The sequence below is a fragment of the Chionomys nivalis genome, chromosome 9 (assembly GCF_950005125.1).
Source record: "Chionomys nivalis chromosome 9, mChiNiv1.1, whole genome shotgun sequence".
NCBI lineage: Eukaryota > Metazoa > Chordata > Mammalia > Rodentia > Cricetidae > Chionomys > Chionomys nivalis.
Genome location: NC_080094.1, coordinates 27924158 through 27946469, shown reverse-complemented (window position 1 = coordinate 27946469; position 22312 = coordinate 27924158). Strand labels below are relative to the sequence as shown.

General features: G+C 45.0%; 3 protein-coding genes across 3 annotated transcripts; 2 read left to right on the top strand and 1 right to left on the bottom strand.

The window, feature by feature from the left end:
• Nucleotides 1-5553: 5553 nt before the first annotated feature.
• Cst11 (cystatin 11) lies at nt 5554-9774 on the bottom strand. Its single transcript, XM_057781151.1, has 4 exons — nt 9738-9774; nt 7886-8120; nt 7056-7160; nt 5554-5637 (listed from the first exon to the last, which is right to left on the bottom strand). The coding sequence occupies exons 2-4, from the start codon at nt 8111-8113 to the stop codon at nt 5554-5556; spliced, it is 417 nt and encodes a 138-aa protein (XP_057637134.1). The 5' UTR covers nt 8114-8120; nt 9738-9774.
• A 1121-nt stretch (nt 9775-10895) lies between these two features.
• On the top strand, nt 10896-12835 carry LOC130881540 (cystatin-14). The gene is made up of 3 exons (XM_057781150.1): nt 10896-11111; nt 11541-11651; nt 12755-12835. Exons 1-3 carry the CDS (start codon nt 10896-10898, stop codon nt 12833-12835), a joined length of 408 nt encoding a protein of 135 aa, XP_057637133.1.
• A 2950-nt stretch (nt 12836-15785) lies between these two features.
• LOC130881538 (cystatin-12-like) lies at nt 15786-19190 on the top strand. Its single transcript, XM_057781147.1, has 3 exons — nt 15786-15980; nt 17953-18063; nt 19110-19190. Exons 1-3 carry the CDS (start codon nt 15786-15788, stop codon nt 19188-19190), a joined length of 387 nt encoding a protein of 128 aa, XP_057637130.1.
• Nucleotides 19191-22312: the final 3122 nt, after the last annotated feature.

The window sequence follows — 22312 nt, the reverse complement described above, 5'->3', positions numbered from 1 at the left end:
TCACAGGCAGTTGTAAACTGCCCAGCAAGAGTCCTGAGAACTGAACTCAGGTCCTCTGCAAGAGTCTGTGCACTTTTAACTTTTGAAACATCTCTTCTGCTCACTGCTTTGAATTTTTTTTTTAAAAAAATCAATTTTCTTTTTCCCACCCCACCTCCCTTGCTTTTTAAATCTACAAACAAAAAAGATCAGGTAAGCAGGAAGCAGAAAGGATAGGTGAATGCAAGTTCTGATCCATTAGGACTCTCAGATGGAATGGTTATGCATAATCTATATGAGTAACAAAATCATACATGCCCACACGCACACACACACACACACACACACACTACTGATCCCCACTGGGTGTTCTGTTTTCCTTAATTATGGAAATTTTGCCATCAGAGAAAACCAGGGGAAAGATACAGGGCACTCCTCTTTGCTACCTTTATAACTTCTTGTAAAAGTACAATTTTTTCCAAAATACATTTCAGCCAAACATTGAAAAATCTGAGACTAATGGGCACAAATGCTGTTTTTCTCTTAAAGAGCAATCACTGTCTGTGGAATGAAATAGTCTAAATGTGTCAGTAGTGTGGATGGGATTCCCAGTGAATTACCGCCATGCCTTCCACTGAGTTCCTGCTCTAGGCTACATGTGTTCTGATGCCTGCCTGCATCACAAGCATCTTCGCTCTCAGATTCTGTAACAGCTCCAAGACGGTGTCCTGTTTTCCTTGGCTGAAGAAGAGAAGTTGTAGATTAGTGTGCTCCCAGGTATTTGGAAGGAGGAATCCCATCTGGTCCCCCCAAATTTTCTAGAGTTTTGATGGGGTGAGAGGAAGCCTAAAATGTCATATCTAACCTTGACTTGGGGAGCCTTCACAAGACTTTTGTTCATACAAGATCACACTTCACATTTGTAGGTCTGCTGCTTGTGCTTTGCAGACTTACCCTTTGGAGTATGCCAGCCCATTTCCCCATGTGCATGCTGTAGCTTTCTCTGACGTAGAGCTCAGAGGCACCATGAAAATCACAGTGCTTGGAGCCACCCTTGGCGAACCTTTTTTCTTTTTTTGGGTTTTTGAGACAGGGTTTCTCTGTGGTTTTGGAGCCTGTCCTGGAACTAGCTCTTGTAGACCAGGCTGGTCTCGAACTCACGGAGATCCGCCTGCCTCTGCCTCCCGAGTGCTGGGATTAAAGGCGTGAGCCACCACCGCCCGGCCCCTTGGCGAATCTTAACTGGATATAGAATATATGCACACACCCATACACCACAAGGGTGAGGCAGTTGAAAGAGTTGAGATACATATCCCTTGGCGAATCTTAACTGGATGTGTATCTCAACTCTTCAACTGCCTCACCCTTGTGGTGTATGGGTGTGTGCATATATTCTAAACTTTACAATGGCAGAGGGGTCTACTAATGGTATTAAACCCTAGGCTTTTGTTGAATTCCTTTGTCAATTTTAAATTTTTTTATTTGTGTCTGTGAATCTCTGTGCTAAGTTTGCATGCCAAAGCCCATGGAGGCTAGGAGAGGGTGTCAGGCTCCCTGGAGATGAAGGCTGTGATGGCTGTAAGCCAGGAATTGAACTCTGGTCCTCTGGAAGAGCCACAAGTTCTCTGAACCACCAAGTCATTTCTCCAGTCTTTTTACTGGAGTCTTGTTATGAGCTCTCTCTCTTCCTATCTGATGAGAATGAGCACACGTGAAGTACTGATAGTTCTCCTGAGACTATAAGGGAAGAGTTGTGTGAAAGGAGCCTGGGGACGCTGAGGTCCCAAGCTGAAGTTTTGGAATGTCCCCACTGTTAATGTGCTACCATGGAAGGCGCTCCCAAACTCCTGTGGAAGACATAAATTTACATCACAAAGAAGAGATGGGACCCACTGGGACTTGTAGGAGGTTACTGGGTCTCTGTCCACATAAGTGGATAAACTCACTGGTCTCATAAATGCATCAATGTGTTAGTGACTTATTGAACCATCTTTTCAGGTATGAAAGCCAGTTTAGATAGGTCTCTGCCACTCCCTGCCTCACTCACCCTGTGATGTTCTGTTATCACCGGTCTCTTCCAAAAAGAAGGCGACCACTAGATGGTGCTCTTTAACCGTAGACCAGAACTATGAGTCCAACTAGTTTCCGTTATAATTTACCAGTTTATTTTATAACCTACAGAGTACAGTTGTGTTTCTGTTGTCATACACTCATGGATGTGATGACGATCTTTGGAATGTGGTGATCCCACCAAGGGTCGCACTCTTCAGGAGAACAAGAAGTTGAGCAGGTTTCGGGTGGACCTGGGTGGAGTTGGGGGAGGAATGAGAGGTGAATATGACCAAAATAATTGAATGGATGTATATAATTCCCAGTTGTGGTAGTGTGTGCCAGTAGGATTTGCTGACGGAGGTGAAGGTAGGAGGATCAAAAGTTTGAGGCCAGCCTGGGCTACAGAGCAAGGTCCAGGACATATTCCTGTCAGGAGCGTGTCCCCCCAAAATTTACAGGAAGCACCGCCATGAGGAGTTTTGCAGAGAGCCCCACTTCCCAATTGTATTGAGAATAGTTTTATTGACCAAGCCTATCCCACACCCAAATTAACTGTTAATAGAGAGCTATCTGTTAACGGAACCTGCCTCACATTCCAAACTATCTAGAGAACTAGGTGTGTCAACTTGTGAACTCCTGGCAGAAGAATCGTGACCTGACCGATCGTAACCTCTTGGACTATGTGACCGGAATGGACCACGTGGTAAGATCCCGTGCCCCAGCCCCCCAAGCTCCTCATCCAGGGGCTATATAAGCTGTAACCATGACTCTAATAAACGGAGGCTTTGACAAATATGCTTGGCCTTCTTCCTCCTATCGGCCTATGTCTTTCAGGTGGTGCCTCTCCGTGACCCTGGAATAACTGACCAGCCAGGCAGGTTACAGACCCTAGACAGAGTAACCTGTCAAGGCGGTCGACATATTCCAAAGCTACACAGAGAAACCCTGTCTCAAAAAACAAACCAAAACAAAGAAAATCCCAGAGGATTAATGAAAATATATTTTAAAACTACACTTAAATCCTATGTAAATGGAAAAGACCTTGGTCAGAGTAGACATTCTGGGATTATAGTAATACTGTTTTTGTTTGTTTGTTTTTGTCATTTCTAATAAGGAGTGGTGAGCAAATTGAAGTAGAAACTAACAACTCGTCAGATGTTCCTCTTTCAGAATGCAGTGGCTAACAACGGTAACTTCACCTCTTGATTCCTTCTGCAAACGATGCAACTTTCTGCCTTTTATTGACTAACTTGCTAAATAAGGAGCCAAATACATGTTTTAAATCATACCTGTTAAATTAAATTTTATATTAATTGTTTAGCATTTTTGTTACTTATGTATAATGAGCATAGGAAAAATTGTATTCAGTGTCATGATTAATTCCACAATTTTATTCATCAATTTCAATGTAAGATATTTTATTATTTGTGTGTGGGGGTGTGGGGGTGTGTGTGTGTGTGCGGGTACCCCCTGAAGTCAGAGATCTTGAGTATGTCAGGGGCTGGAATTACAGGTGGTTGTATGCTGCCTGACATGGGTCCTGGGAACAGAATTTAGGTCCTCTGCAAGAAAGAATGCACCCTTAACCTCTGAGCCATTTCTTCAACTCCAGCGTGAGATATTTTGAACAATACAAGCACATTTTGGCAAGTTATTTAAAACCTGACCCTGAGTGATGTGATGTAAGCATTCATATTTTTTTTATTTGTTTTTCAGAATACCAGTGAACATCTTCCAACTTGATCTAAAGTTGAAGGAATTTTGCAAAAAGCAGCTATATACCCACCACCTACACTATGCAATTTATACATTTGTATTGGTATTATGCATCTCTTTCCTCATTCTTATATTTACCCAACAGTCTCATTTTTCATATGTACTTCAAATTTAGTTGAAGACATCTGTATACTTCACTCCTAAACAAGTCTGATTGTAGATTAAAGAGATATCATAATTTGTTTTTGTTTTTTTCCTTTTGAGCTAAATTTATTTTCTTTCTCTTTTTTCTTTTCTTTTAGAAACATAATCACTTCTTTATTTTACATACCGATCCTATTTCCCCTCCCTCTTCTCCTGCTACTCCCCATCCTATCTCCCACCTACTCCTCAGAGAGTTAACACAGTTGAGGCAGGACCAAGGCCCTCCCCTGTATCTAGGCTGAGCAAGGGATCCCTCCATAGGGAGTAGGCTCCAAAAAGACAGTTCATGAACTAGGGATAGATCCTGATCCCACTGCTAGTGGTCCCACAAATTGCCCAAGCCACACAACTGTCACCCCCATTCAGAGGGCCTAGTTTGGTCCTATGCAGATTCCCCAACTGTCAGTCCAGAGACAGCTAGCTCCCGCTAGCTCAGGTCAGCTGTTCCTCTGGGCTTCCCTATCGTAGTCTTGATCCCTTTGCTCATATTATCGCTCCTCCCTCTCTTCAACTGGTTCTTAATGTACAATTAGACTATTATTAAAAATAATTTACCTCGTTTGTGGTATCGTGTTATTATTGATAGGAAACAGAACAAGACAGAAAGCACAGCTCCTGTGACACAGTGTCTCTGGCTTTTCCCTGACTGCACTCCTTTCTTTTCCAGTGGATTTTATCTCTTTGGTTGATATGGGAAGAATAAAGTGGCATTATGGACTATGCCCTCTTTCCCACAGGGCAACTATTTTCCTTTCTCTCATAGATAAGACCTCCAGAATCCAGGCTGCAGGTGTAATGTGGGGGGAGCCTAGATCTGAGTTTAGTGTTTCCTTACAGAAACAGAGGTCATCTCTCAACTCTGGACTAGGAGTAAGGTCCTTGTCTTTCTTCGTTTGTGTTTTTCCTCCTTGTTTCGTACTTTAGGCGAAAGGAGGGGAGCTATTTGTCAGGCTCCTGAGGGATTCCACAGTGAGAGTCACCTGTTAATATCTCTGCTGTTGAGTTATCCACTGTAAACATCTCTCCGTCTCCTTATTGTCCGTCTCCTGATCTCTCCATGTAGTCTTAAAACCCAGAGTATTTGGTCTGGGGTGTTGCTCAGTTTGTAGAATGTTTGTCTAATCTACCTGAAGTTTTGTGTTTGACACCCCCACCTGCACTGCATAAAGCTGCGTGTGGTGGTAATGCCTGTTATCCCAGCACTTGGGAGGTGGAGAAAGGAAGATCACAAGTTCAAAGTCATCCTTGGCTACAAGTTCAAGGTGGCTACACAGTGAGTCAGCCTGAAACTACCTGAGACCTGATCTCAAAAACAAAAACCAAACAAAAAAGTCCTAAGGTCTCCTACTTGCCATGAAGCTAGGGACCAAGTTCTGCTATCATGTGGGCGTAAGCAATAGGTTCACAAATCACAAACTATCTTTGTTCCTTACTGGAACTGCTAGTGGCCCTCCACATTTTGTTATTACAACTGAAGAATTTATGGGGAAGAAATGGAATCACAACATGAAGAGCATGATGAGAACATTGTGTGAGCGGAGGGTTACTGTTGATTGCAGGGTGACCCAAAGCTTGATGGACACAGCTTGTGCTCCAAGACACTCAGGCACTGGTGCAGTTTTTTCTGAGAATTTTGTATCTTTCAAGCCAGGGCATGGTATACACTGAGAAGTAGCACCGGATTTGCTAAAACAAAAGACCAAAACATGTATTTTAAAAGATGAACAAGAGCCGGGCATGGCGGTACTCTGCAATGGCAGTAATTGGGAATCTGAGGTGGGACGTGCACAGTGAGCTCAAGTGGAGTACATCGTCAGAGTCTCTATGAAAGACACGGTAAAGGGGCTCAAATGCATGGTGAGAAGGAAGAGACTATCAGACATGCGGCCGGGGACATGACACTGCCTTATTACCCCCTCACCCCAATCCTGATATTTATGTGATTTTATTTATGTGACAAAAGCATTGTTGTGATTATTCTGGAGAACGTCCTATTTGTGGTCAGGTTTGGAGTAGAAATAGAAGGCCCCACCTGTATTCCCTGTGGGAATTCCTGGTTCTATTTTCTCATCATTTTCGCTCATATGGTATTTGCCATTCTTCTCTCCCTGGGCTTCTATTGGATCCACATCTCCCTTCTTCTCTCCCTTCTTCTCTTCTCCTCCATAGTTTTCTTCCTTCCCTGCCTCTTCTTTCCCTTTCTTCTTTCCTTTTGTCTGTTTACCTACCCACCTGCCCATTCACAATCTATGCTTCTCACTCCATTCATCCACACATTTATCCTTCTGTTATTCCACCTATTCCTTCCTACTGTCTTCCTATCTCTCCTTTCGCTTATTCAAACCACTGAATTTTATGTTCTAATATAAAGAGGGAGCCTAGAAAAGGACATTTGTGTGTTGAGAACCTCCAAGTCATCATTACTAGGTTTACCATATATAGCTTATGAACTGAATAAGAACATGTTGTAAGCAAAAGGTGAGGCTATTAATGATTACCTTAAAAATTTAGACATCAACCAGGATGGTGCCATCCTTGGTCAAATTCCTTTGAGGAAGACTAAGAGATGGTTATAGGGTTGTTAGGACTCACAGCCTAAAGGTGTGTGTTGGAAATACCCTGACTGTGCACGCAAAAGTGGTGATGACATAGTGCAGCATCTGGCCAGATGTTGGATCAGAATGAAGTCTGCAGGAGACTGAGGTGCCTTTGGGGCTTAAGGTCACTCAGCAGGTTACCCACGCAGGCTTGTTTTCCTTAGTCTACCCGTATGCCAGTCAAATTATTTTCAAATGCATTTCCCACTTCTTGCTAAAATACGGTTAATAGTTAACTCCTTCCCTTGGCCTGGGGTGTCCTTCTGTAGTTGTCTCCCAACTGTTCCATTTGGATCCTATCTTCCTTCTTGTGATTTTTTTACAGCACCAACAAGCAATGGTTCAGTTTTTTCTGCCTCTAGTTCCCTCTTTGAAAGAGGAGATACTACCCATGAGATTTTTTTTCGTGCAATCTTGGATGAATCCCAAATAAGTCTGCCCTCACTTATGCTAAAACCAAGAAAAACCCATGGAAAATCACTTTGTGAGAATGAGCTTGTCTGGCACCTTGTAAAGTTCCCCTTCCTGGACATCACAGGTACTCGTCTCTGTCTTGAAGCAGGTGGTCCTTCGCATTTCCACTGTGATGTGTAACTCCATGTGGTCTGTTACCTGTGGGTCGTGAGGGGAAAAGAAATGGAGAATGACCCCTTCTCCCCACTGTGGCTTCATGGCCAGTGCTCAATGTACCATGTTCAATGGCAAGGACACAGCCTTGCACTGTTGTGGGATCCTTGCTCTCCTTCCTGCCTAACTCCAGGCCTCTTTTAATCACTCACTGAAACAGCACCACGACTACTAGAAAACTTGGAGAGCCGCCAAGATTGCCAGAAATAATCTTTCTCTATGGGTTCAGCCATCCTTTGGACATCATCAAAAGGGCTAATAGTTCCAGGCAGGACTGTGTGTACATTTTCTGTGAGTGGCCGGATAATAACCAGGTTCATCTCTGTAGGCCACCTGTCCTGTGTTGTAAGTTTTCAGACTGACTATGGCATCTTGGTGGTCCCAGATGGACATAGCACAGGTGGTTCTAATAGCACTGCTTTAAGAGGCACACAACTGGGGCAATTGGGCCTGGCTGTGTAATTTGTTGGTTAGCATCAAAAGGACAGATTCGTTCATTCTAGTTTATGTGCATTTCCCCTAAAACGCCCACTTCCAGTAGGGAATGGTAGACTGCACCTGTAATTAATTATATACTGGGGAGGCTGGAGAAGGAAGGCTGCAAGGTTGAGGCTAACCTAGTCTGTACAGTAAGAGTCTACCAAAACAAACACCTGGGGTTTTCCTGGGTCCCTCTGTGGAGGAGAGACAGGGAAGCCACACACACTCACCTGAGACTCAATATCCAGGATGCGGATGATCCTGAAGTTGTACAAGTCATCACTTTTCTTGTTATATTCCTCTGTGACATACTTCAGTGTGCTCTGCGCAGAAGAATCCAGCGTACTCATTTTGAGGACGCTTATATATGTCTTCCTCTTTAGTTGGTAGCTGAAGGCCACCAACGCCACCAGAATGGCTAACAGGAGCTGTGGTGCCTTCCAAGGTCTGGCCATCATCCTTCAGCTGGAGAAGATTGGGAAGAGCTGCCCCCTTCGTCTGTTAGGTCATGCTGACCAGGGCTGACCTGAGTTGGACTTAAGGGAAGCATGCAGCGACACCCACAGGTCTCCTTTCTTTCTCCTCCCATCTGCCTACTCTAGGGGCACTTTGCAATGACTGGCAAGCTTACTCCTTTTCTCATTCTTTTTGCATAGTTTATCTCTCTCTCTCTCTCTCTCTCTCTCTCTCTCTCTCTCTCTCTCTCTCTCTCTCTCACACACACACACACACACACACACACATACACACACATGTATATTAATACTGCTAGGGTGCATGTGACAGGTAGGAGCCAGGGACTCGACCTAGCATTTGTACCCTCCCTGTGAGACAGGTTTCTCAGTGGGATAGAATCCTGGGTATACACAACACTCACGGACTTATCAACACACTGAAGAAGGTGCCTTTGCCTGTCACTCTGCTGGCACCCCCAGCATCCACTGGGTAGCAGGCCACAGAGCCTTCACCTGCCTGAGTAACGAGAGCCTGGAGCTATGCCAGTGCTTTCTTCTGATGACCTTGGGGGATTTGAATTGAGCAACACAGTTGCCCTATCTCTCTGTGTTTCAGCCAACTCCTCTACAAAGAGGTGACCTTGGACTTAGGAGACTCCTAGCCACAGTAACTCATTATCCTTCCTCTCAAAAAGCAAAATACTTTCCCATTGCTGAAAGCACAAGAGAGCGGCCATAGCACTGCAATAGGGACACACTGCATTTACCACTCATGTATCCCCACTCTCATCTGTCGCTATATGCCAAATGTTCTGCCATACCCTGGCATGGCTGAGGTTAAAAAATTTATCTCAAACTGTAATAGAGTTACAGTGTAAAGAATATCAGAAACATCAGCTATACCTCTGAAATATCAGAGAAAGACTCGATGATGTAATTGCCTCCTCACTCTCAAACTTACTATTAATCCCTGTAAACAGGTGTGTTCTTCTCCATAACCCAGGGCAAGCAACCACTGCCCTCAGGGGCTGGCACTAGGACTACCCTCTCGCTGTCCTCAGATGTCATCAGGAATCCAGGAGCAGTACAGGGCCTTAGCTCAGCTAATTGTGGAGTCCTGAGTGTGTCCTGGGTCTTTGGTCTACTTTGATTCCACTTTCCGAGGAATGACTGGAGGACTTGATTTTGAGTCTGAGGATACACTAACTACTTTTGGATGAAGGATTGGGGCGGAGGCTTGAATCTGAATCTGTTGAGGATACACTAACTTCTTATGGATGAATGACTTGGGGTCTTGAGTCTGAACCTGCTGAAATACACTGACTACTTATGAATAAAGGATTGGGCTGCAGGGAGGCATTTTACTTTTCTATGTATGCATGGCATTCAGATTATTCCAAAAGTATAAAATAGTCTAACGTCAGGGGGCAACTCTACTGTGTTCTGCTGTGTCTTCGTGAATTCAGGAATGGCTGATCTCAAATATGGCACAAGAATTAGATACCAGGTCAGAGATTCTCTGAAGCCATGGTGCTGCATAGTCCTGTAGTGATACTTCATTTCTGTTGTAATAAATAAAGCTTGCCTGAAGGTCAGAAAAGCAAAGCAGTCAGCCGCTGGCTCTTACCTCTTCCTCAGTCTGAACCGGTGATCCTGCCTCCAGGACTCTCAGAATGAGACTGTGTGAGAGCTGTCTCCTCCCATCTTACATTCCTCTCCAGGGCTGGGATTAAAAGTGTGTCCCACTACTTCCCAGTTTCTATGGCAAACTAGTGTGACTACTGCGATTAAAGGCGTGTGTCACCACTGCCTAATCTGTAAGGCTGACCAGTGGGACTGTTTTACTCTCTGATCTTCAGGCAAGCTTTATTTATTAAAATACAAATGAACTATCCACTACAGAATCCAGTAAGCCAAGACTTACAATGTACAGACTTAACATTCTACATACTAAATATGCTCTTCTAAAGCACAGGAAATAGTGGTCATATTCTCAACAATAACAATAAAAATCAATCTTAATACATTTCAAAAAAAGGTAAGACAGATGTTCTCTGACTGTGGTCAGCTTGAGTTAGAAGTTGGTAAACGAGAGCTGATTTGAAATCAGAGGTGATGAGAATGAAACAGTTCTGTCATTACAGCCCAGACGTCAGAAAAGACGTCAGAAGATGAGAGCAAGTGAAGGGAACTGATAATGAGCACAGAAAACCAGGAGAATGGAGCCAGATGTAGCTGCTGGCCAAAGAGGGCCGGGACAGTAAGAAGATGGCAGCTCATGGGCACCCCCAAATGATTGGCCTTGAACTTGGCAGGTGGTGTGTATTGCAGGCAAGGTCATGGGTAGGCTTGGCAACAACTGATTCCACTTCCCAGGAATGAGTTCATCAGACTTCTCTGGAGTTTCCTCCGAGCCCTGGGAATCCTCTCCAGCCTCCTGTAATGACAAATGGGGCTGCAGCACAAGTGGGACCTGCCCTGGCAAGGCTCAGGGACAGTCTGGAGATGTGCATACGGAGGGGATGTCTGTGGATGCTTGTCACTTCAGAGTTGGTGTCACCATGGGGTGGGGTTTGTTTCTTTCTGCTCTACCTTCTGTTGGGGTAGTGAGAAGGAACAAGAAGGCAGAAGAGTGGAGATAAGGGCTTAGACGGAAACACAAAAGGAGGCATTCAGGAGCACAAGGCTCTGATGGGCAGGGCTATGTGGGATCCTGGGCTGAAAAGGGCGTTGCCAACTGTGGTTGTTCCATCCCTTTTCCCGCGTGTCCCCAGTCCCTAGGCTGATGCAGAGGACAGCGATGGTGTGGAAGGTGCCCCTGTTTGTAGGACTGATTGTGCTAGGCACTCATTTATGGACCAATGACAAAGAATTCGTAGACATTACTAAGGATCTAGACTATTTTGTGGCGTCAGTGGAGTTTGCCGTGGCTCAGTTCAATGACAACAACCCAGAAGAGAACACATACAGGTTGCTGGAAGTTGGGAGAGCCCAGAAAAAGGTGAGTCTACGTGCAGAGCGTTACCGCTTCATGAACAGACCCCATTTCTTCATCTGATTTAATCAGATTTCTTAGTCTGGCCCATGCTGCTCAGGGGAATGTTTGAGAGTTGTCACATTGTCACGCATGGCTGCAGTGTGTGCAGGTTGCTTGTTGTGTAGGATTTGATTGTGACCTGTGAATGTGCCATACCCTGTATGTGTCCATGCCCCTGTAGAGTGCCAGAGTTTAGCAGGAAGTACTGAAAGAAGACTGGTACACGTGGCCCTCATAGGCACATTTCTCTTGACATTCAATGATGGCATGTACCATATAGATGCCTATTTACAAGCACATGCATATCCAGGCAATGCCCACTTTCTACTTGGTTGTCTTCTTGTTTTGTATTTATGTTATAAAAATAACACTTGCATAATTTATTTTCAACAGACATGGACAATGATTTTCTTAATGGTTTTGGAGATGGGTCGCACAATTTGCAAGAAACACGATAAAAACACGGACAATTGCCCATTGCTACAAGGCTCAGGAGAAAAAAAGGTTAGATAATAAAACCATCCGCAGCTACAACTGATCTTTTGGGAATGAAAAGATAATGAAGTAAATCCTGAGACTGGATGGAGGGAAGGTGTGGGCAAACATCTCAGAGCTCCCTCACTGGAAACAGAAGGGGATATTGTCTCATTTGCTTATTTATTACTTTATTTTTATCTTGAAAAATTTTGTATTAATTCTTTGAGAATTTACTACAGTGTATGTGGATCATGTTCTCTCCCCAGTTCTCCCCTAACTTCTCAGATCTACCTTTATTTCCAACTTCATGTCCTATTTTTATTAACCAATTAATTCCGTTTGTGCTATCCATCTATTCCTGAATGTGGGGTGATCCACTGGAATGTGGTTGACCTACTAGAAATAACACAGAAGGGGTCATCTTAGGCAGACAGAGCCTGACTCTCATGCCCATGGTAGCCCTTTGTTGCAGATGCCCACCTGGCTTCCTTGTGGTCTAGAGACCATCTGGATTTGAGAAAGCAAATTCCTCCAGTGGTCATCAGCCCTCCTTTGCTCATGTCTTGGGGTTAGGGACTATTTAATTTATCTGCTTACTCTGACTTCCTGATAGATTCTGGGTGATTCTGAGTGACATCATTGTCCCATATGACATGTAATCCATGGGATCTGGCATCTTGAGGATGACTTTCCACTGGGGGACTATGTTATTGTTTGGTTTTACCTTCTTACTAATGGCCTTGAAGCAGCATCATTTTTGAGTGGTTTGTGCTGCTGTTCAGCTGGGAAGCGCCCTGATGGGATCTTCTTTCAAGCAATCCTTTGGTTCCTTCAGGATCCTTGGGTTGGATAGAGAAGTTCATCCATCATCATAAGTTGCAGGGTGGAAGGTGGGTGGTGAGTTGTGAGGAAAGGGTGCTTCAGGGTAAAGACCCCAGGCAGGTGCCTTTTCAGGACCCCCATGTCCTAAGTGAGGGGATTTTGTGACTTGTGTCCATTGTCCTAATGGAGATTTGAGCTTTATTATCTCCACTTCCATAAAATGGCTGTTTTAGCTTTATTACTGCATGCTGCACATTATCTCAATGCATTTTAATGTTCTAACTTACTTATTATGATTATCTTTTCAGGTGCACTGTGTTTTCCAAGTAGATGCCCGACCTTGGTTTTCCCAATTCTCCATCCTGAATAGCACCTGTGTGCCAGCATAAGTGGCACAGGGGGCTCTGGCTACACATAGTATTCTCCCTTCCTTGGGAGTGTGACTATCTGTAGTCCAAGGTCTGTGTGGTGCTAATGCAATTAAAAGCATCTCACGGCATCTTTTGTATCCCTGAGCAATGCTTAGGCTCTTCTGTATTGTGTATTTGCCATGAATACCATTTTTAAAAATAAGCAATTGTTGTGTGTGTGTGTGTATGTATGTGTGTGTGTGTGTTTGTGTAGCCCTGACTGTCTAGAACTAGCTTTGTAGACCAGTCTGGCCTTGAACTCACAGAGATTCACCTGTCTCTGCCTCCTGAGCGCTGGAATTAAAGGCCTGTGCCACCACCACCTGGCTGCAAGTGTCTTATTTTATTGCCTTGCCTTAGGTATGGATGTCTGAGTAAATTAGACTCCTCAGTTCCTGTGAAGCAGGAAGTTGAGGAGGAGGATCTTGGAAACTCACAAGCTAGAGACTGGGGTAGGCACCACAGTGATGTTACAACCGACAAAGCTAAAGAAAGAACAGGAAAAGAACTACAAACTCTCTTCCAGGGCACAATCATCTGTCTCCCCACTACTTCTGTATCAGGAACCAGGCTCACAGTGGTGTCCATTCTGCAGTGGGACCAGGTCCAGGCTCAGGGGTGGCAGGAAGGAGCAAATGACAGGATAGGTGGCCTTGTCCTCCCGAATATCACAGACTGTCTGACAGGGCTAGAAATAGACACATGATTCTCATTCGAGAGTTTCAGGTACCTTTCTCAGTAACTGACAGCTCCACAGAGTAAAAATCACCAAAGACATATAAAATGTGAAAATTTATCAAAACAAATTTGATTTTGTGCTACACAGGACATCACCCAAGTTCAGAACATGCCCTCTTTGAACCTGTGGATAATTTACCAAAACTGAGCATATTCTGGTCCATAATCTACATCTTCATGAACTTCGGAGAATGGGTGTCATATGGATTGTGTTCTCTGATGGCAGTGGAATTTATCTAGAAATCAAGGAGGGAAATACTTGAAAATTTAGTTATAAATCTCAAAGTGATAAACAGGCTAGTAGAGTTAATCCGGGTAGGATAGGATGTTTTAAAAAACACATGGTTAAATCATTCTTATTTTTTAAAAAAAAAAGATTTTATTTTTTGTTATTTTAATTACATATATGTGTCTGTGTGTGTATGTCTATGTGTTTGTGCACGTGTGTGTCTGTATGTGGGTATACGCATATGAGCACAAGTGCCTGAAGAGCTACTTGACATAGGTGCCGAGAACCAAATTCCAGTCCTCTGGAAGAGCAGTAAATACTCTCATCACTGCGCCATCTCTCCATTCTTATTTCCTTAAAAAATTATACTTGGCATGTATGGTGTTGTGTTGGGGCGGGGGGAAGCAAGGGGTTCAGGCATGCTTTGAAGTACTACGGGGGGAAGAATATCTGCATATTTTAGACACTCTTACCATCACCACCTATCTTGGTTGTTTTTCTGTCAACTTGACACAAGCTAGATTTATCTGGAAAGAAGAACCTCAGTTGAGAAAATGTTTCCATTAGATGGCCTGTAGGCAAGCCACCTGTAGGGCATTTTATCGATCAATGATTGGCATGGGAAGGCCCAGTCCACTGTGGGTGGTGCCATCCCTGTGAAGCGGTCCTGAGTTGTATAAAATGAAGGCTGAGAAATCCACGAGGAGCAAGTCAGTATGCAGCGTTCACCATGGCACCTGAGTCAGTTCCTGCCTCGGGTTCTTTCCCTGACTTCCCTGATGATGGATAACAAGCTATAAGATGAAATAAACCCTTTCCTCCTCAAATTGATTTTTGTCATGCTGCCTTATTACAACAATAGAAACATAACTAAGACAGCGTCCATCATTAGGCCGTCTTATGAGGTCATTTCCTCCCACCTGGACGCTGCAGGAAGGTATTTCCAATTATGTCCACAGTCCTGTCCCTTTCTATGCCAGAGTTATAGTTCTGCTCCTACTCTGTTCCCGAGGTAATGGTTAGGTTCTGGGACATTTTTTGGAATCATGAAGGTTCAAGTATCCTGTTCTCCCATGACAGGGAAGACCATTTGATCATAAGTCCTTTTCCATGATGGCTACCTTTATGCCTTTCCAGCTCACTCATTCCCCTGCTTTATTGTCATCTCTGCAGTTTCTCCAGAAGGAAGGCAGAATGTGGAGTGTTTTTCCTGAGAAGTCTGGCACAGGGCCAAGTGGCAGAGCTGGGCCTGGATATATTAGTAGGTGCCTCTTTCTTGAGTCCAGTCAGCTTCAAGGTCCATGGCTGCCTTTTTTGTCCATCCCTACAGACCCACTGCCTCCCTTTCTGATTCTCCCTAGTACATGGGTTGCAGGTCTCAGGGAAGGAAGCAGAGGTAATGAACTGGCCGCTATACTGCAGAGATGGTAGAGAAGATGATCTCCCAGTCCTGACTCTGAGCCCTCTCACTGGGCTCCTCTGAGACGCCTAAGTCATGGGCCCTTGATTCTTAATTCTCAACAATTAAAACCTCTTTTACCTCATGAGAGTTTCTGTGGCTCCACCAGTTCTTGAGTTTAGAGCAGTAACGGTAAGCCAGTTGGATTTACAATCCCAAACTTTTTATCAGTTCTTATCAGAGTGGGCCGAGGCTGGGGAAGGCAGTCTTGGGCATGTGCAAGCAAAGGGTAAGTTGCACGAATGCCCATAAGCCTGTGGTTTATGTCCCCAAGGTGTAGAAAATATGACCTCCTCTTCAACCTTCTGCTTTCAGATGGAGGCAGGGACAAGGTGGAGGAGTAGAGATGGCAATAGTCAGCTGCCCTAGTCAAAATGAAGACTTTAGCACCTCGGGGCCTCTGGTGGGCGGGGCCATGTGGAATGGCATCACCAGCTGCAGCTGCGCCACCTCTCTACCAATGCCTGCATCCTCAGCTCCCAGTGCGGACACTGAAGCCAGCCATGTTGTGGAAGGCCTTCCTGCTTGTGGGGCTTATTGTGATGGGGATTCGTGACTGCAGCTTCAGATTTGTAGAAATCAACAAGAACAATGAGGATTTTAGCATTTCTGTGGAGTATGTCGTGTTTCACTTCAATGAAAATCAGGATGATAATTTTGCCTACAAGTTCTTGAGAGTCCGGAGAAGTCAGAGTCAGGTGAGTAGCCTACTTCCTGTGTGGTGCCTGCATTCATACCTGGCAGGGCTGGGGGCTGTTTGGGTTTGCAGTAAGTCGAAACCAAGGCTTTCATTTGGTAAATGTTATTAAAAAAATACCCAATAGTGCTAGAAAAACTCAGAATTTTGGGCTTATTTTAAAGTGAATGCAGCCTCTGCAAAGCAAGGAAGAAGGGTGGCATCAATGTCCCATCTGAGTTCAGGATGAGGGGAATTGAATCAGGGCCGAGGGAAGCCAGGTGTGTGAATAGCAGGCACAGAAACGAGAAGAAACAGATCCCCACACAGTGGCAGTCAGCAGCAAGTGTGACAGGGTGACAGGCACCCTTGGGGAGCTGGATGAGTTGGGTGTTGCTCAGCAAGGTGGGGATGTAGGCTGGGGTACCTGGTAACATCAACATCACTGCCGAGATGACGTTCAGGCAGTCAGCTGAGGAACCAAACAGGGGACCATTCTTTCAAACTGCCATGCTGGGCAAAGACATAAGTTGGCCCCAAACCCATGAGTAAGATGGGATGAGGTGGGGTGTGAGCAGTGACACAGGGTCCTGGGAACTGAAGAAGGTAAGAAAGTGATGGCTCTTCGGGTGGGTGGGGAAAGTGCTTTGTCGCAAGACCCTTAGGGGAGGATAAACCAATGTACCCATGAGACTTGGGTCTCTTGGTAGGATGTACTGCGCTCTGTGACTGCATCTTAGGGAAGGAAATACTGAGATATAGGTGTGCAGAAGCAGGGTATGGCAGTAAGGATGCCAAGCTGGGAGCACTAGGAATTCACTGGATGGTGCTCTTCAAGCGAACCCCCAAGTCTTTCACTGAAGGCTTACTGAGTGTAGTGGCCCACACTGCCACTGGACAAGAAGCTTCAGACCATGTTAGAGAGAATGGTGCCTTGACCACCACAAAGCGGGTCTTGGAGCAGATGTGGTATGTGCTGATCTGGTGCCACCAAGGTTCTTTTTTTTCTGAATTAAGTGGTTAGGAACACAATCAAATAAACAAGCAAAGAGCAGCAAAAACAGAACAAGAGGGATGTAGCAGTCTGAGCAGACATCTCTGTATAAGGAAATAGCCTGTATTTTTGATACAGGATTTTTGATAGATACTGAGAATAATATTGGGACACTCAATGGCCACTTCGTTTAAGTACTTGCAAGATGAGTGCTCTGTGTACTCAGCACCTACATGAAAGACACGTCTTAAATGGGCTGCTGTGTTCCCTGCTCTGTCTGCTCAAGGCAGGCTGTCTCATCAGGGTCCTACTCTAGGTCAAGGAATCACTCACTCAGCAGGTACTTCTGACGCTGCTTAGAACATTTGATAATTGTCATAGTGGCATGGGTGTGGCTGCACCATGTACAGGTTCTTTGCTGTGGACTTGATTGTGTGAATATGTGGCACCCTGGATATTCACTGCCCTGTCACTGAGACTACTCGGTGTTTACTAGTGAGAAAAGGACTGAGGGGAGACTTGGTGCTTACCCTAGTTGTACTTAATAGATATTTGGGAGCTCTGAGCATCAAACTTTGTTCTTTGAACATGCTAAGCACACACTTTCCAACTGAGCTATATCCCTACGTAAGTGGACATATCTCTTGTGCAGAATTAAAAGAAAAATTTGAAAAAATAGATTTAAAAGAGACAGGCTGAGAAAGAGCATGTCTGTAACCCTAGCACTTGCAAAGCTGAGGAGCAGTAAAATCGAAAGTTGGATGTCATCACGGACTATACCAACCTTGTCTAAAAATGCCAAATGACTGTAACAAAGAAAAAACCTACAGCAAGCATCCCCCTTCTCATAAAACAACAGAGAAATAAGATTGTATGTGATATGCGCTATTTATTGCTGCTTGCTTGGACTTTCACATTTTCTGCTTGCTTTTATAATGAGCTCTCTTTCACTTATTCTGATGAGTTGTTTTCTAACAGTTTTGCAATTTCTTCTTGACAGAAAAATAAATTGCTGTTTTTAATAGACCTGGAGATGGGCCGTACAATTTGTAAGAAATTTGAAGAAGACATTGACAATTGCCCATTGCAGGAGGGCCAAGGAGAGAAAAAGGTTTGAGATTAAATCAACCCCTTCTATCAGCAGTCTTTTGGGAAAAAATGCATCTTAAGCAGGCAGGGCCAATCTCCCAGTGCTGGGGCAGCCCTCTGCTCATACCCCCACTGACTGTCCACCGAAAACTTGCAGACACCCAATTGGTCTCCACCTATGATGTAATCTTCCCTGTGGTTCCAGTTCTATGCCTTCAGAGACCTTTGAAGGTCCAGGAAGAACATGATTTCCCTTTGGTCACCAGTCTTCCATTGTTGATTTTTTTTGAGGGGTGGGGAATGAGAACTGTTTGTCTACTCACTCAGACTTTTCCTTTAGGGTCTTAAGGGTGATTCTTGGTGACATCTTTGTCCTATAACTGACATGTGATCCATGGGAACTTGGACCTTATGGATGGTTACCCATCAGGGGGATTCTATTAGGGTGTGGTCTCACTTTTCAACTAACAACCTTCAAGTACCCTCACTAGGGATGAGTTTGTGTGTTCTGTTGGGAAGTTTCTAAACAGATCATTTGTCAAGAAATTCACTGACTTTCAGGACCCTTGGGAAGGGTAGAAGTTCATCTATCACCACGTGTGTTAGGGAAGCTGTGAGGACAGAAAGACTTAAGATGGGTAATAGTTCTAGCCAGGTGCTTTTTTTATTGTTGTTTGTTTGTTTGTTTGTTTGTTTGTTTTTTTGAGACAGGGTTTCTCTGTAGCTTTGGTGCCTGTCTTGGAACTAGTTCTTATAGACCAGGTTGGCCTTGAACTCCCAGAGATCCGCCTGCCTCTACCTCCTGAGTGCTGGGATTAAAGGCGTGCGCCACCACCGCCCGGCCAGCCAGGTGCTTTTTCAGGAGACCGTGGGCTCAGATTTTGCAATCTGTCATTTCTCATGGTGGAGCTTTGAGCTTTATGAGTCTTTCTCTAGGTTAATGTGTTTTAGCTTTCTTTTCCTTTTCTTCTTTTTTAAAACTTGGTTTTGGGTAAATTGAGTCCCTACTATCTAGATAGCCTCAATGCATTGCGCTTTTCTAATTTATGCTTTGTAACTCTTTTTCAGGTGCGCTGCACTTATATTTTGGAGACTCTGCCATGGATAACTCAGTTCACCGTCATGAACAGTACCTGTGCGGAGATTTAAGCGGGGCCGCGGTCTCTGTGTACCTGCAGCCAAAGTCCCCTTTCCTCTTAGGGTGACTGTTTGTGGTCTTAGAGCATTTTAGAACCAGCACAATTAAAATCATCTCACAGAACATTCTGGATCCCTGAACAGTGTTTAAGGTTTTCTGTATTGTCTTTTTGCCATGGATACCATTCTTAGTGATGAGCTACGGCAATTTTATTATTATTATTATCAGCCCACTTGCAGGTTCAGAGTGTTGAGTAGATTCTGTGAAATAGTTCATTGCTTATTTCAAAGTTTCGTTCATTCATTTTTCCATCATTTCATGTTTGTAAATGTAGTTCATTCATTCATCCTACAGTTTCTCCACTCCCTCATTCCTATGCTCAGAAGGAAGGCAAATAATCTTCCAGGCAACAGCCCCCTGCATTCCTTTCTACTTTCATCTCAGGGACCTGGATCACAGTGGGTGACCCTTCTGCAGATGAATAGAGATAGGCCATGGTGTGTGTGTGTGTGTGTGTGTGTGTGTGTGTGTGTATGTGTGTGTGTGTGTATGTGTGTGTGTGTGATGGGAACTGAAAATGACAGAGGTTCTACCCTTATGGACACTGATAGCGGCTGACAAGAGCATTGACTCGTGGCCGGTGTGACGTCTTAAGAAACAGTAGCTTCATCTCAATGTTCTCACCTGCTCCTGGAAGCTCGTGTTCCCACTCAGGTTCCATTTTGGCTTCTGTAACTTTCAGCATCATTGACTGTGTCCAGAGAGGCACTGTGCTGTCTCCAGGTTGAGTAAGACTGAGTTTTCCCCCTCAGATTCTCGGAAAGCCCTTGGAGGGACGTAAGACTGGCAAGTGGGAGGGTGGGACGTTGCAGAGTAGGGAAGGCAGGGGCAGTACTATCTGGAAGAATACCCAGAATGGAAGCCTGTGAGATCTTTCTTCCTACACTTTGGGTCTCTGGTAACTTCAGTTTCAGCGATCTATGGCAGAGATCAGTTCTTTCTCGGTCTTCTTACTCACATAAGCTTGTCACCATGCCCAGGGACAAGGATTTTAGGAACAGTTCTGGGAAGCTCCTTGAACGCAGCACAACAGTAGCCTTTGGCCTTCTGACGTGTGCAGCCTGCTTCCTCCCTCTCAGGCCCAGATCTGGTCAAACAGCGGAGGGAGAAGCTATTGGCCCAAACACAAGGAGCTAAGGGGCCAAGCGTCTCTGATAGGCCGAGATAGGCACAAGTGGGCACATCAAGTCCCCACATGGAAGGTGCTTGCCTGCTGTCTCCAGCCCTCTGAGCTGCTTGGAGCCAAAGGCTAGAGACTGATCAGATGCTGTGAGACATGGATAGTCACAGACGCTGTGAGGCACGGTCACAGGTGCTATATTACATCACAAAGCATGGCCTCCCTCTAAGGGCCTGGGCCTCAAGGTCCGGGCTTACAGAGCTGCCTGGCCAGGACTTGAGTGTGAGCTGAGAGTGTCAGAGACACAGAAGAGCCACAAGCTGGAGTGGCCAGAGTGAGGAAGGATCCCAGCAGGACAAGCAGGTTGGACAGTCTGAGAGGGGAAGTGCCAGTGAACACTGGGGCATGCCAGTTTTTATAAGTCTAGCTTACAGGACACAGTAGGTGGTGGCAGGCACGGGGCCATGTGGAAACATGTCAGGGTCTCCCGGGAGAGGATGTTTCTCTAGATGAATGGATCATACCCAGGATGGAGACAAGAGTCAAAGGCCAAAGGCAGAACCCCTTTAACTAGGGGTGCTATTGGTACATTTCATTAGACAGGAGACAGGTGGCTCTCAAGGGTGTCCCGAAGAGCTGTGTCTTGAATCCAGCTATACTGATACTGAGAAGGTGGGTTCTTTTTTTTTTTTTTTTTTTTTGGTTATTCGAGACAGGGTTTCTCTGTGGTTTAGAGCCTGTCCTGGAACTTGCTCTGTAGACCAGGCTGGTCTCGAACTCACAGAGATCCGCCTGCCTCTGCCTCCCGAGTGCTGGGATTAAAGGCGTGCGCCACCACCGCCCGGCGAAGGTGGGTTCTTGTAAGATCCTTGAGCTGCAAAATTTATCAGAAGCAAAATGGAGCCATTTCGTTGGGCCTTAGCCAGATCTACTAATGAAACATAAAGCTGGAGGCTCTGATGGGGAGGTCGACCTTGTACCATGTACCTGATAAGAAAAACAGTTCTCAAAGATTCTGCCAGGACCCTAATCTCGCACAAAAGGCATTCAGCCTTCCACAGATGATAGACCTGCAAGGACAGCTACCCACTGTCGTGTCTTTAACCGTGGACTGATGCCATCCTCAGTACTGATTCTTGCAACCACAGCTCTATTTCCAAAGTCTGATATAATCCTCCTCATTTTGTTGCTCCCGAGTAAACATAATAAGGATGTTCGGCATGTGTATGGTGGTGTGGAAGTCACACATGTGTGTATGGATGTTCCTGTGTGTGTGTGTGTGTGTGTGTGTGTGTGAGAGAGAGAGAGAGAGAGAGAGCTACTTGTGCACCTGTGTGAATATATGAATATATGTGTGGAGGCAAGAGGTTGACATCAGATATTATCTCAGTCACTCTCCACCATGTGCATGGAGGCAGGAGCTTTCACCTGAAAACAGAGCCCAAGAATTTGGCTAGTTTAGCGAACTATATTGGTTTTCTGTCTGCCCTGCCTCCAGTATGCTGGACTTAGAAGCAGGCCATGGGACCCACCCTGCATTTTGTGGGTACTGGAGATCTGACATCCACCCTCATGTTTGCATTACAAGTGTTTTAACCCACTGGGGCATCTCCCTAGTTCCATAGTCAATATTTTAAAAATATCCAGTGTGTGTGCATGAGTGTGTGTGAGAGAGACTGTGTGCAGCACACATATCACAACATGCATGTGGAAGTTAGGGGACAACTTCCAGGGGGTGCTTTTTTTCTTCCACCATGCGAACCCCATGACTGAACTCATGTCTTCAGATTCTGCAGCAAGTGTCTTAACCCTCTGAGCAATCCTCATGGCCCCGCCAATAGTTAATACTCAGAGACCTTTTCTCTGTGTTATTTAATTTGGCAGACCTACAGCAGCAGAGCTCTAAGAGGACGGGGAGGACAAACACCTCTTGGACCTTTTGACCGAGGGACC

What these genes read in the sequence shown, in the direction of transcription:
- LOC130881540 (XM_057781150.1), top strand. Translation starts at nt 10,896, where the DNA reads ATGCAGAGGACAGCGATGGTGTGGAAGGTGCCCCTGTTTGTAGGACTG. An exon ending in TTGGGAGAGCCCAGAAAAAG is followed by an intron (nt 11,112 to 11,540) that starts GTGAGTCTACGT and finishes TATTTTCAACAG; the next exon opens with ACATGGACAATGATTTTCTT. An exon ending in AAGGCTCAGGAGAAAAAAAG is followed by an intron (nt 11,652 to 12,754) that starts GTTAGATAATAA and finishes TTATCTTTTCAG; the next exon opens with GTGCACTGTGTTTTCCAAGT.
- LOC130881538 (XM_057781147.1), top strand. Translation starts at nt 15,786, where the DNA reads ATGTTGTGGAAGGCCTTCCTGCTTGTGGGGCTTATTGTGATGGGGATT. An exon ending in TCCGGAGAAGTCAGAGTCAG is followed by an intron (nt 15,981 to 17,952) that starts GTGAGTAGCCTA and finishes TCTTCTTGACAG; the next exon opens with AAAAATAAATTGCTGTTTTT. An exon ending in AGGGCCAAGGAGAGAAAAAG is followed by an intron (nt 18,064 to 19,109) that starts GTTTGAGATTAA and finishes ACTCTTTTTCAG; the next exon opens with GTGCGCTGCACTTATATTTT.
- Cst11 (XM_057781151.1), bottom strand. Translation starts at nt 8,113, where the DNA reads ATGATGGCCAGACCTTGGAAGGCACCACAGCTCCTGTTAGCCATTCTG. An exon ending in TCCTGGATATTGAGTCTCAG is followed by an intron (nt 7,161 to 7,885) that starts GTGAGTGTGTGT and finishes CACGACCCACAG; the next exon opens with GTAACAGACCACATGGAGTT. An exon ending in AGGAAGGGGAACTTTACAAG is followed by an intron (nt 5,638 to 7,055) that starts GTGCCAGACAAG and finishes CTTTTGTTTTAG; the next exon opens with CAAATCCGGTGCTACTTCTC.